General features: G+C 36.1%; 1 protein-coding gene across 1 annotated transcript in view; it reads right to left on the bottom strand.

Moving 5' to 3' along the window:
* The window catches only part of Fbxl17 (F-box and leucine rich repeat protein 17), a 616,731-nt gene that overhangs the window by 382,918 nt on the left and 220,789 nt on the right, over positions 1 to 13,024 (bottom strand). The window contains exon 7 of the mRNA XM_004625466.2: positions 792 to 922. Coding sequence (XP_004625523.1) covers positions 792 to 922 — 131 coding nt within the window. The remainder of the gene's footprint in view (positions 1 to 791; positions 923 to 13,024) is intronic.

The following is a 13,024-nucleotide window of genomic DNA, read 5'->3' as shown; positions in this document are numbered from 1 at the left end:
AAAAAAAAAAAAAAAAAGCAGTACTGTGCCAGTGTTTGTATTTTAAAGAATAATTCTGAAAATTTTTTTCCTATAATCTTTTTCCCTTCATGTAATATTCCCAAAAATGGGTCTTTTCTTACTTATAAGAAAAGTTTGGTATTTTAGACACTTTAACAGTATATAGACATCCTCCTCTATTTTGAGAAACTCAATTGATTTTTGTTTGCCATTAAACTTTTCATTGCATCACTTCTACTTCCAAAGCAACCTGTATTTATACAGGGAACAAAATCATTAAGATCTAAAGGGTATCATTAAGAAAAAGTCTAAATGCATAAGATATGAGATAGTTTTTCATAATCACTTTCCTTGACAAGTAAACAGTAAAATCAACAAAAAGGTAGCAAAAATATAAAGACAAATAATATATCCTAGGTGGGTAACAAACTTTGTTACCAACTACTGCTGTTATAGTGAGCTACTAGTGTTATAATTATTTAGGCATACACTTCTATCAACACACATTGCTGCACTCATAAGCCATAGATGCATGAAAACTATACATTTAGGGTTGGGGATGTAACTCAGTGGTAGGCCACTTGCCTAGCATGCCCAAAACCCTGGGTTCAGTTCCTAGTAATGAAAACAAAGTATACATGTAGGTGATTTTCAAAACTTAAGCATATCAATTTTAAAAAGCAAAGCTGTATTCAGTTTTACTTAAATGTTGACATGCCCTGCTATAAATCCTGCCAGTACATGCAACATTTTCCTTTAGAAAAGTATTTTTAAGATGTTACAACAATTACCTGTCATTTATGATCCAGTTGAGACAGAGATTGAGAGAACTAAGATTTTTGCACCTCTTGACAATCTCCATTACCGTTTCATTGTCCAATTCAGTGATGTGACGTAGGTCCAAACTGGAAAGATTTCTTAGCTAATAAAACAAAGATTAAAAAGGTAAATGGTACATTCAGTCTCAAAACTAATCTATTTCCAAGATAGAGTATCACAATACAATATTTAAAAGACAATAATCTACAATCACTGTTATGTATTCTTTTATATACTGAATTAAAAATAAGGGTAGAAATCAATGTAAAATATAATAATGGCAACAAATAAAAGAGATTTTAATGAAACAAAACTAAAAAAAAAATAAGTAGTAACAATCAATTGTTGATCTGGGCCTCGTGGTTCATGCCTGTAATTCCAGCACTGAAGAGGCTGAGGCAGGAGGATCATTGGAGACCATCCTGGGCTACAAAGTGAATTCAAGACCAGCCTGAACTGCAGAGTGAGACCCTGTCTCAAAAAGACAAAATAAATAAATAAATAAATAAATAAATAAATAAATAAAATAAATTCTTTAACACATTAAAAAGCTGCTAAATATAAAGTACTGACAATTGGATAATTATCATAAATTTTCAATTTTATGTATTTATAGTAATAATGTCACTTCTCTACAGGTGGTCTCAGTTTCCAAAAGATAAAATAAAAGCAAATAGTTAATCTAAAATTTTTTCAGAATCTCTACCCATTTACAAAAGCTTTGTTTCCATTTTCTCCTCCCATCCTTTCCCCTTTTCCCTTCCTGTATGTTACCCTTCTCATATGAACATTTTCTTTCTACTTCCCAACATTATCATCCATCTTAGTCTTTATTTACCCTTTTGGTAACTCACTCAAAAGAAACAACATGATATTTAAACAAATGTGTTTTATTTATTTCACTTAAAAGCATGGTCTCAAGTTTATCCTTCTTGTGGCAGAGTACTACTCCAATGCACATAAAAATTAATTTTCTTTATTCATTCATTCATTCACCAACTGGCATCTAGGCTATTTCAAGATTTAGCTATTAGAAATTGTGCTCCTTTAAATACAGGACTGCATCGCTATTAGTGCTATATCACTGTGGCATGAACAAGAAAATAGAATTCTTAGGAGCTGCTAGAAAGGGTCGGAAACAACCAACATCTTGGGTTTATCCTGGTGAGTTTGTGTCAAACAGACTTCTAACTTAGAAAACAGAGAGATAATAAATCTGTACTCTTTTAAGCAGCTAATTAAGTGTGGAGAAATTCAATACAAGAGCAAGAAACTGGCATAAAATTCCAACAGCTATATGAGCTCCCAGAGGACTAACTGGTCTTCTCTATGCCAGCATGAAATCCTTTAGATGGGGCAGGAAACTGACTTGCAGGTACTATGTAATTCAACTGCCGAAGATCTCACAGCAGTCAAACAGTTAAGTCCCACCTTAAGAGTTATTAAACTAAATATGAAAAACAAGTAGTTGAATCTCCACATCTCCACTGTGCAGTATAATAAATACCAGTCATAGGTAGTTACTGAGTTTTTAAATGTGACCAGCATAATAGAGGACCTTTAATCTATTTATATTTAGCGTCTTATCTGAGTGGCTTGTGACTCCAGTGTTGACCACAGCTCTTCTAGAAGTGAACAACACTGAAGGATTGAAGGATTGAGAGGAGTCTTCAGGAAGCATCTAACCTCCCTCACCTCAACTCAGAAAGAGAAAAGCTACACACAAAGAATTCAGAACACACCAAACCACTACTGGTTGCTCTTAGGGGCATGCTGAAGAACTATGGAGAAAACTACTAAAAGATCCACAAAACCTAGTAAATTTTTCTATAGTGGTTCTTCCACGGACTGAATTCTGAGCATTTGTGAAGAGACAGCTTTAGAAAACCTCTCTACAATTAGGTCAGATGTTCAAGGAAGATATATCCAATCTTGCATGGGACTAAAGAAAACAAGAGATATGGTACAGGAAGGAAAAATGAGTTCTGACAAAGTTCCTATCAGGTCAGCACAGGGAAAGAACATCACTAACATGACTGATACCAGGAAACCAAAGCACACTGTAAGCATGGCCCTACCTCTATTAAAATAACTTCTCCCTATCTCAGAAGATCCAGGCAGCGACCATCAGAACATGGGCTGAGTCCCTCAGCTTCTCCTTCTACAAGGGCCTCTTCATTTGTTAATTTGAGTAAAAATAATTTAGAGCTCAAAATTAAGCTATTTGAGCTCTAAAGACCTACTCTATTTCCTGATTTCTGTCCCTTACCTGTTAACTCACAAAGAGAAAAGTAGGCTGGCATGAAAATCAATCAATCATCCATTTCAGGTATCTAAGGTAACTAAAAAAACCTACAAAATATTATAAATGGCATGTTAAGTTTCTAAAAATCACTCTGCCTCACTAACATTCACTTTAAAAAAAAATTCCAAGGGTTCATTGCAGTGTTTTCTTTCCTTTCATAAGACCTGAAATATCTCCATGTAGTGAGCATAGAAACTACCTAGTACAAAGTAGGAAGACTGAACATTCTCTCAGGCTTTCACAGAGAGCAAACTGGTCAAGCAATGGCCGTGATTCATCCACATGGCTGTCACTGACAAAGGATCTGCAAACTGCAGTACAAGGTTACAGGATAAATCCTGAGGGGACTTGACTTACCTTATCAGATACAAAGGTTAAATTTCTTTTTATTTTTTTTTTTAATTTTTATTTATGAGAGAGAGAGAGAGAGAGAGAGAGAGAGAGAGAGAGAGAGAGAGAGAGTGTGTGTGTGTGTGTGTGGTGTGTGTGGCCAGCTCAGCCCACCAGGGGGCGGGGCTGGCTGGCATGTGGTGCTGGGGGATTGAACTGCGGTCCCTGATGCTTTGCTAAGCCTGTTCCAAGTAGGTGCTTTAGACCACTGAGCCATCTCTCCAGCCTCTACATTTCTTTTTATACAGGTCTTGCTTTATCTTGGTCTTAACCATCCAGCAGAAAACTATAAAAACAAGGTAGATAAAGTAAAGCCATATTAATATGCTGATCTGTAAAAGGCTCAAGTCAGCAACTTCTGGGGATAACCCACTACTATCGTGGACTGCTGGACTGTGTTGGATTGTTTTGCTGAATTCACACACCTACAATATTTAAAGGGAAATGGAATACCCATATCTGATAGGACTAAACAAAAAAAGGGGATACAAAGGAAGAACCATTTTGTATTTGTATATACAGAATAGTTAGGCTAGATGTACAGCTACTTTTGCTTAATTAATTGAGAAGAAAGATTTGTACTAATAGTGTTTGGACAGGATATCCTGTCTGCATCTTGTACTATGGATAACCACTAAGAAGATAACAATGTACAATGTATTAATTATTGAAACTGTCCTATTAATCAGTTTTGAAACTGTCTCATTGCTATTTGTTTCTAAATAAAATTTTAAAAATTTTAGAATATACAAAGTAGGAAGGCTGGATCAAATGCCAACATCTTTCTATGAACAGGAAATACCAGTAATATAGGAGGTCGCGATAAAAGGGGAGAGAGAGTGATCATGCAAAATACCACAAATCTTAAAGTCGCAGTGTTTCCTTAATTAGATTTTGTTGCTGTTATTTTTCAAGGGAGGTTGCAAAACCAGGTATGGAGAGAAACAGGGTCCTGCTCCCACCTCCTAAGCCCAAGAAATGCACTGATAAAAATAGCTGTGGTAAGCAGAATTCTAAGATACACCCAATAACTGTTCATCCCTAATAATCACTTTCCCCTGAAAGTATAGGCAGAACTGTGAGTACAAAGGGATCCACTTTATAAATCAAATGTGAAAAGATGTTGCTATTCTAATTATGGTTTCTGATCAAATAGACACAAAATTAAACTGAGAACTTCAGTCCTAAACCACAAGGAGCTTAATTCTTCCAACAACCACATGAGTTTAAAAAAAAGAGTATGAACTGTAGAAACAAATGTAGCTCCAACTGAGACCTTGACATCTTCTCAGAACACTAGACACAAGACCTAGGTAGGCGATGTCTAGACTCTGGACCCACAAAAACAAAAATGAGATTATAAATGTGCTTTCTTTTAAGCTGCTAAATTTGTGGTAATTTGTTGCACACCAATAGAAAATTTAGGTATATGTCCATCACTTTACTTTTCTATTCACTTTTTATCATTGTCTCAAACAGCTCCTACACATGTATATTTTCTCATTTAGAACAGCTTCCACATGAATTCTTATGTATCTCCAAGCTTCCTTCATTGTAAAGTATGTCTTCATTACAGCAATGTAAATGTATTTAATATCACTGAAACATACTTCAGATTAATTAGGAATAAATACTGCTATAAATATTGCACCACAATAAAAGAAAATATATCAATGCATCAACCACAAGACAGTGAGAACACACAAATGTCTACAGAAAATAAAACTCAAAAGTTGTTTGTGTTAGTTTAGTCTCTCATAGAAGAAAAAAAAATTGATGAAAGGGGTTTGACTATCTTACTAAAGTGCGAATGAGAAATATGCTAGCAAATCTAAACCCTTTTTAGACTTTTGAAGATTCAAATATATTTCATACAACTAACCTACATCAAGAAGTAGGCAATCCCAATAAGGAAATAGTCTAGATTTTAGTGACTCTACAGTTTAATGAACTCTGCATGAAGGTACACACAATGCAAAGTGCCCCAGAAGAAAACAGTGGGCCACCTGTGACTGTCATGGTCCTACATTTACTATCCATAAGTAGAAGGCATATGAGGGAGCAGATTTACTCCAGCATTTTACTGGACTCTTGTAGAGTTCTTCACTCATTAATATTTTCTTTTTCAGGACAAGGAATTGACTAAGTTTACATGCCCTTCCAGATGAATATTCTGGACAGTGCAACTTGAAGCATGACAGTGTCCAAAGACAGTGCCAGTAAACAAGGTCTCAGTACCCAGCATGGTTACAAGGCACAGATACAGCCAGGCATGGTGGCATACTCCTGCAATCCATCACATGGGGAGGAAGAGACAGGAGGCTCACCACCAATGTGAAACTATCCTTTGGGCTACCAAGTGAGTTTGAGGCCATCTTGAACTACATGCCAAGATTCTTTTAAAAAAATTTTTAAAAAAAGACACAGATCCAGCTTCTCTCTGCAAAGAATAAAAATGTGAGCTTCTCTATGGCATTTTTATTCAAAACTCTATAAACTGTTCTATCGAATACACTATATCTCTCCCTCTTCTATGGGAATGTATTAATAGTGTCCTGCAGTGTTTCATTAAAAAACAGCTGCCTAAAATAATCCTTCATAGTCTGAAACAGATAATTATACTTTAAAAAAAACCTGACATTTTAATTTAACGTGCTTTCCTTATAATTCACTGGCAGTCTTGGGTTATACAAATACAAATACAAAGGATTTGAGTAAACAAAGACCAATAGCAAAGATGTTCTAAATGATTCACTACAATTTTCAAACCATAAAGTATTTTAAGAGAACCCCAAGTCAGAAGGTAGAATGAAAATACTCAATCACCTTTGAGTTTAGTACTGCTATCCTTGAAAAAAAAAAGTAGTTTCTACCATTCATGTTAAAGACAAAAATTAGTCAATGGTTGATAAGGCTAAGTATGTACTTAAGTATAAAACAAGACAATAGAATGTTACTTAGGAAACTTAAGACTTGAAGATTATAAAAATATCACAAATGACTTTCAAATTTTCTTAAAATCTGAATTTTTTTTTTAAAAAATAGAAACAAAACTCTCAAGTGTATAAAATGACTATAGTGATGAGCCAAGAAAAAGGATAACCTAGTGTTTCACCATTTCAAAATAAGAAGGGCAATTTATTCAAGATAACTTGGAGATGATAATCATTAAAAGAATATAAACTTCTGTATGGTTAAATATGATCAGATGACAATATTTAAATGACCTTTAACCAGCCCTGCCAATACTGGTATTGGAAATAAGCCAAAGCAATACGTCATAATCACTGGGGAGCAAACTCAAGGTTTGAAACAGGCTACCTTGCTCATGAAGAAGTTACCAGTGCTGTAGAGCAGCATCACACATTCTGTCAAACACCTATCAGGTTTGTCAAAGACGGAGACCAGGGTAGAGTCCACAGACACATGGGGACAGGAAGTAAGAGACAGACATGTATATGAAAACGGGGGAAACATTCTATTAAACACAGAAAAGAAGAGGCAAAGAGAAAGGGAATGGATCTTGTAGAGTGAAAACAGAAGAGTAAAGAAATTAAGATCGCTGGAAAGAAACAAAGAATGCTTCCGCCTGTAAGTATAGAAAGTCTTCCATACCTCTAGGGTGTGATATCTACACTTAGAGAAGAATTTGGTTTGGAAAGACAAGGAACGGGGTGCATCAATTCTAAACATCAACTAGGACAAGACTTTGTCAGCTTTGTTAACACTGGCACTCTGCATTAGAAATGGTAACTTTACAAAAATCTAAGCCACATGTAGGACATCAGACAAACCTTTCCCATCACCTTATGACTGAGAGCATCAAACTAGCATTAGAAAGCTTTGCCTTAAGGTATGGCAGAATGGCAGACACAATAAAAATCACTAAGTATACTCATGAAAATACAACTTTCAGTTTTGGAATCCAGAGTAAGTTTCATGGTACTTGTCAGGTACCATTTTTATTTCATTTTAACAGCTGCCTTTTTATTTATTTACTCATTTTCTAATTTTATTGAAAAACAGATAGCAATGAGACAATTTCAAAACAGGTTAGTATGACAGTTAATTAATACATTGTATATTGTTTTCTTCATAGTAGTTATTCACAGTACAAGATGCAGACATGATATCCTGTCCAAATACTGCTAGTACAAATCTTTCTTCTCAATGAATTAAGAGAAAGTGGCTGTATATGTATCCTATTTTGTATATACAGATACAAAATAGTCCTTCATTTATATCCTCTTTTTTTGTTTAGTTTTGTCATAAAAGGGTATTCCATTGCCCTTTAAATACTGCAGGTGCGTGAATTCAGCAAAATAATCCAATATAGTCCAGTAGTCCATAATAGTAGTGGGTTATTCCTAGGACTGGCAATATCAGATGTTACTGACTTAAGGCTTTTACAGCTCAGCATATTAATATAGCTTTACTTTTTATACCACGTTTTTATACTTTTCTGCTGGATGGTTAAGACCAAGATAAAGCAAGACCTAAATAACAAGAAATGTTAACTTCTTTATCTAATAAGGTGAGTCAAATCCCCTCAGGATTTATTCTGAAACCCTGTACCGCAGTTTGTATATCCTTTGTCAGTGTCAGCCATGTGGATAAGTCATAGCCATTGCTTGACCACTTTGCTCTCTGTGAAAGCCTGAGAAATGTTTTCTCTCCATGGGACTTTCATTAGGCACTCTCTAAATCACTGATCACTTTCCTCTGTGGCCCTATAATCTCATTAATCAGAAAATTTGGGATACCACTGAGTTACAGGATGTTACAGTACAGGTTTGTTTATGTCCTGAGTCCTCACTGACCCTGAATGGTTAGGGCCAAACTGTGGGCTGTCCTTGCAGCCCTTCTTTAAACTAATTTTTGTTCTTTTAACTTAAGTTGTTAGCCCTCCAGAAGAGAAGAGAAGAGAAGAGAAGCTTAATGATATTATTACCCTATAACATAGGAAGTTGAACTGTTGCCTTTTTAATTACTTTGGTCTTGTTTCTATATTATTTTTCAAATCCAAGAAATGGATTCTCCTCCCAAATCTGATGTCTTTCAGTGTTCTGACATTTGCTTTCTAGGATACCTTTTTTATTTTTTTAAAGAGAGTACAAATTAGAATTAAAACAAAAAAATTACAAATGATACACAATTTTAATACATATATTACTTAACAAAGTAATATGAATTTTACAGTATTTCTTGTAATATATAGTGTTGTCTTCCAACCAGTTATTCATACTACCAAACATATGCATGCAAAATTGAAGAAGAAATGTATAAGAAATTAAGACGAGAAAAAATACAAACAATTGAAAAAAGATGAAACAAATTAAAACATTAGCTATTTCTTTCCATAGACTAGCAAAAATGCACAGTAAAGTGGTCCAAACCATCCTGCTTATATAAAGAGAAATCTCTTTCCCAGACTCCCTCTCTTGTCCTTCTCCTCAACTTAAACAAATTGCATAAGAAATACTTCAAACAATCAACAACTGGGATCTCATCTCTTTGAAAAGTTTCTGCACTTCAAAAAAAATCTCCAACAGAGCAAAAAACGCATAAACTGGGAAAAATGCATAGTCAACTATTCCTCCAACAAAAGCCTTCTATGTAGAATACAAAAAGAATTTTAAAAAAATTAGGCCCCCCAAATTCAAAGACCCAATCCAAAACTGGGCATCTGGGATGAAAATACACTTCTGAGAGAAAGAAATAAAAATGTAAGTAAATATATGAAAAACTGTTCAACATCATTGGTCAAATTAAAAAACAACACTGACATTCCATCTCACCCTAGAAAGAATGTGTAACATCAAGAAGTCGGCCAATAACAAATGCTAGAAAGTCTGTGGAGAAAAAGGAACCCTTCTGCAATGTTCAAAATGCAGACTGATACAACCCCTATGGAAAATAGTATGGAGATTCCTTCAAAACCTAGGATTGGAGGTCCCATTCAAGCCAGCTATTCCCTTCCTGGGGATTTTTCCAGAAATGAAAACCTCATTCTACAGTAATATATGCACAGCCATGTTTATAGCAACACAATTTGTCATAGCTAAATCCTGGAAATAACCCAGATGTCCATCAACTGAAGAATGGATAAAGAAGATGTAGTATTTTTATAAAATGGAGGATTATTCAGCTATAAACCAGGATAAATTTGAGTCTTTTGTCAGTATATGGATGCAATTAGAGACCATACTCTTAAGTGAAATACATCAGACTTATATGTGCAAACATCATATTGCCTCCTTAGTATGAGAACCAGAAAGAGAAAAAATGGAATCTGAAAGGTACAATAGAAACTGGGAAAAGGGAGTGAGCTTTCTAAGATACTTTACTATCCTGCTTTTCCTCAGAACTTTCACTTCGGACTCCTCCTTGCCACCTCACTAGTCAGATCAATCTTCTTTAAATCATTCTGATCATATTCTCCACATATCCAAAGCCCTGAGGAAACAAAACATTTCTGCTGCCAAAAGGAATCCCAGAGCCTCCCTATCAAGACCTTCCATTGTCCATCCCTAGTCTCATTGTATCCAGTGAAACTTACTCATCATTTAAAGACTGGCCTCATTACACTCATAAATCCAAAATATCTCCTCATTTACCTTCCATTTATCTAATGATGTGGTTCAAATTTCATTTTCTCTCCAAAGCCTTTTTGATTACTTTAGAGAAAAAAGAAATGTATGTCTTGAAAATATGATATAATTGCTTTAATGCCTAAACACCTATACTAAAGGTAGTGAACCTATGGCACAGGACCACAGAGAGCACAGAGAGCCCTGCCGGTTATCATGCAAATGAAGACACTGCAACAGCTGAGTATCAGATCACTGTCTTTTTTCTAAACTAAAACCTTGGTATTCAAGTTTAATTGTAGTGTTGTCACGCAATAAATAAGTGGGTTTTGGGTTGAAGTTTGGGCATATGGTGTCTGTAAGGTATACTACCACTGATCTAGGCCTTTTAAGTAAGAATAATTAATTGGCAATAGCTGCCGAGGGACTAGGGTACAACATTCCTGCTACAATGATAGAAGTCCCCTATTCAATGTCTCCACTCCTTCATCTCCCTTCCCCTCAGCCTTTCTCATCTTGCAACCCTCATTAAGGCCAAGTTTGCAACATAAATATCTGAAAACCAATAGTAATGCTTAAGCTGGTCTAATCTGAATATCTGATCCAGTGTCTGTAGTCTTCCCTCATTTATTCATTCACAGGCACTTCATTATTTCCTAAGCCTCTGACTCTAACTTTAGTTACATATTTAGATCACTCATAGAATTTCAAAATTACTTATGGGAGGTCCCTTCCTTAGAAACTCTTGACTTTGAATAGGGCTACTGAATAGGCACACTCTTAAGTACCAGTAACTACTCTAGTTGCTAAAAAATATATATGTAGTAGTGAACTAAACAAAAATCCAGGACTGGAAATCCCATTTAAACTAGCTATTCCTCTATTGGGAATTTTCCCAGAGGAACTGAAAGCATCATATCATAGTGATATATGCGTACCTATGTTGATAGCAGCACAATTTGTGATAGCCAGATCTTGGAAACAACCAAGATGCCTGTCACATGTGGAAGGGTTGAAAAAGATGTGGTACTTTTATATAATGGAGTACTACTCAGCTATAAAGAATGATAAACTCGAAGCCTTCATATTTAAGTGGATGCCACTTGAATACATACTTATTAGTGAAAGAAACCAGACCCACATCTATAAATATCATATTGTCTGCCTAGTATAAGGACTTACAATTCCGTATATGGTTAGGTTTCTAAATTACTTTGTAACAATATGTAAATGCTTATTTCTACTTTTATAAAATTATCTTTTCTTCATATTCTGTAAGGACTTAAAAGTTCAAGAAATCAAAATTTGATGAAAAATACCTGTTCCATAATATGCCAAAATGTTTGAGATTTAGACAGATAGGGTAAACCAAACTGTACATGTTCCAGGTAAATAATGAGCTTTCTGCTGGAGGGTTAAGAACCTAAGTTAGCAGTTCAAAATTGGAAAAAAGGAAGGGCTGCAAAGTCAGCCAACACTTTGGCCCTAACCTTTCAAGGTCAGTGAAGACTCGGGACATAGGAGAACCTGTACTGTAACATGTAACTCAGTTGTGCTCCAAATTTTCTGATCATGAACATTAAGGAGCAACAGAAGAATGTGTTCGATGATGTATAGTATGCCTGGAGAGAGTCACATGGAGAGAAAGAACATTTTCTCAGGCTTTCACAAAGAGCAAACAGGTCAAGCAATGGCCGTGACTCATCCACACGTCTGACACTGAAAACAGGATGTACAAACGGCGATACAGGGCTCCAGGATAAATCCTGAGAGTACTTGGCTGACCTTATCAGATACAAAAGTTACATTCCTTGTTATTTAGGTCTTGCTTTATCTTGGTCTTAACCATCCAGCAGAAAACTATAAAAACTAGGTATATAAAGTAAAGCCATATTAATATGATGAGCTGTAAAAGGCTCAAGTCAATAACTTCTGAGGATAAACCACGAATATTATAGACAGCTAGACAGTGTTAGATTGTTTACTTGAATTCAAACACCTACAGTATTTAGATGCCAGTAGAATATTCGCCTTTAACAGACAATAAAAAAATGATACCAAGGAAGGATCATTTTCTATTTATATACACAAAACAGGATAAATTTGCTAATACTTTCACTTAACTCAAAGAAAGAGAGACCCATTCCTAGGCCAGATCCGGTGAGTGTGTGGGAGGCCTTCCTGCTACCCTGAGCCAGTGGGACCAGTCCCAGGCCAGGCGCAACATGGGCCAGAACCTCTCCCACACCCTTCGGACGGCCCCCACCACTCCACAGCACCTACCCAACCCCACCCGCCGAGTATGAATTTCTGTCGCGTTCCGGGAAGCCACAGACTCAGTCCTAGCCCAGACCCAGTGAGTGTGAGGGAGAGCTTCCTCTCCCCGCTACTCCACCTTGCCCCCTCCAGGCACAGCTCAGGTCTGGCATACATGCCTGGGGTGTAACCCTGTAGCTGCAATCCCTGCAGAGAGTGTAGACGATAGATACACAGAGCTAGTCCAGGAGTAGAACAACTTGCCACAGGGACACAACAGGTTCACTCTCAAGGGCAGCAGCTGGAATGAGCTGAGCACAGCAGCCAGACCCAAGCCATACGCAGCTGGATAAGTACAAACCTTTTAGAGCTTCACATGAACTTCAGTATATGCGAAAGCTATAACTACAACAAAGATCTACAACAAAGGTCAAAAGACAGTGCTACACAAAATGACGAGAAGGAACAAAATGTAATCTCAGAACCCAAGTTCAACCGTAACAAGAGCAGAGGACACTAACACAGAACAAATTGGAAATCACACAGCTGAAAGCAATGAATCAACGGCTTCTGAAATAAAGAAAGAGCTTCAGAAAGATGTAGAAGACCTCAGATTGGAAATGAAAAAAGAAATCCCTGAATTAATAACATCTGCACTAAAGAA

The sequence above is a fragment of the Octodon degus genome, unplaced genomic scaffold (assembly GCF_000260255.1).
Source record: "Octodon degus isolate 3935 unplaced genomic scaffold, OctDeg1.0 scaffold00009, whole genome shotgun sequence".
NCBI classification, from domain to species: Eukaryota; Metazoa; Chordata; class Mammalia; order Rodentia; family Octodontidae; genus Octodon; species Octodon degus.
This window is presented reverse-complemented; position numbering and strand designations above follow the sequence as displayed.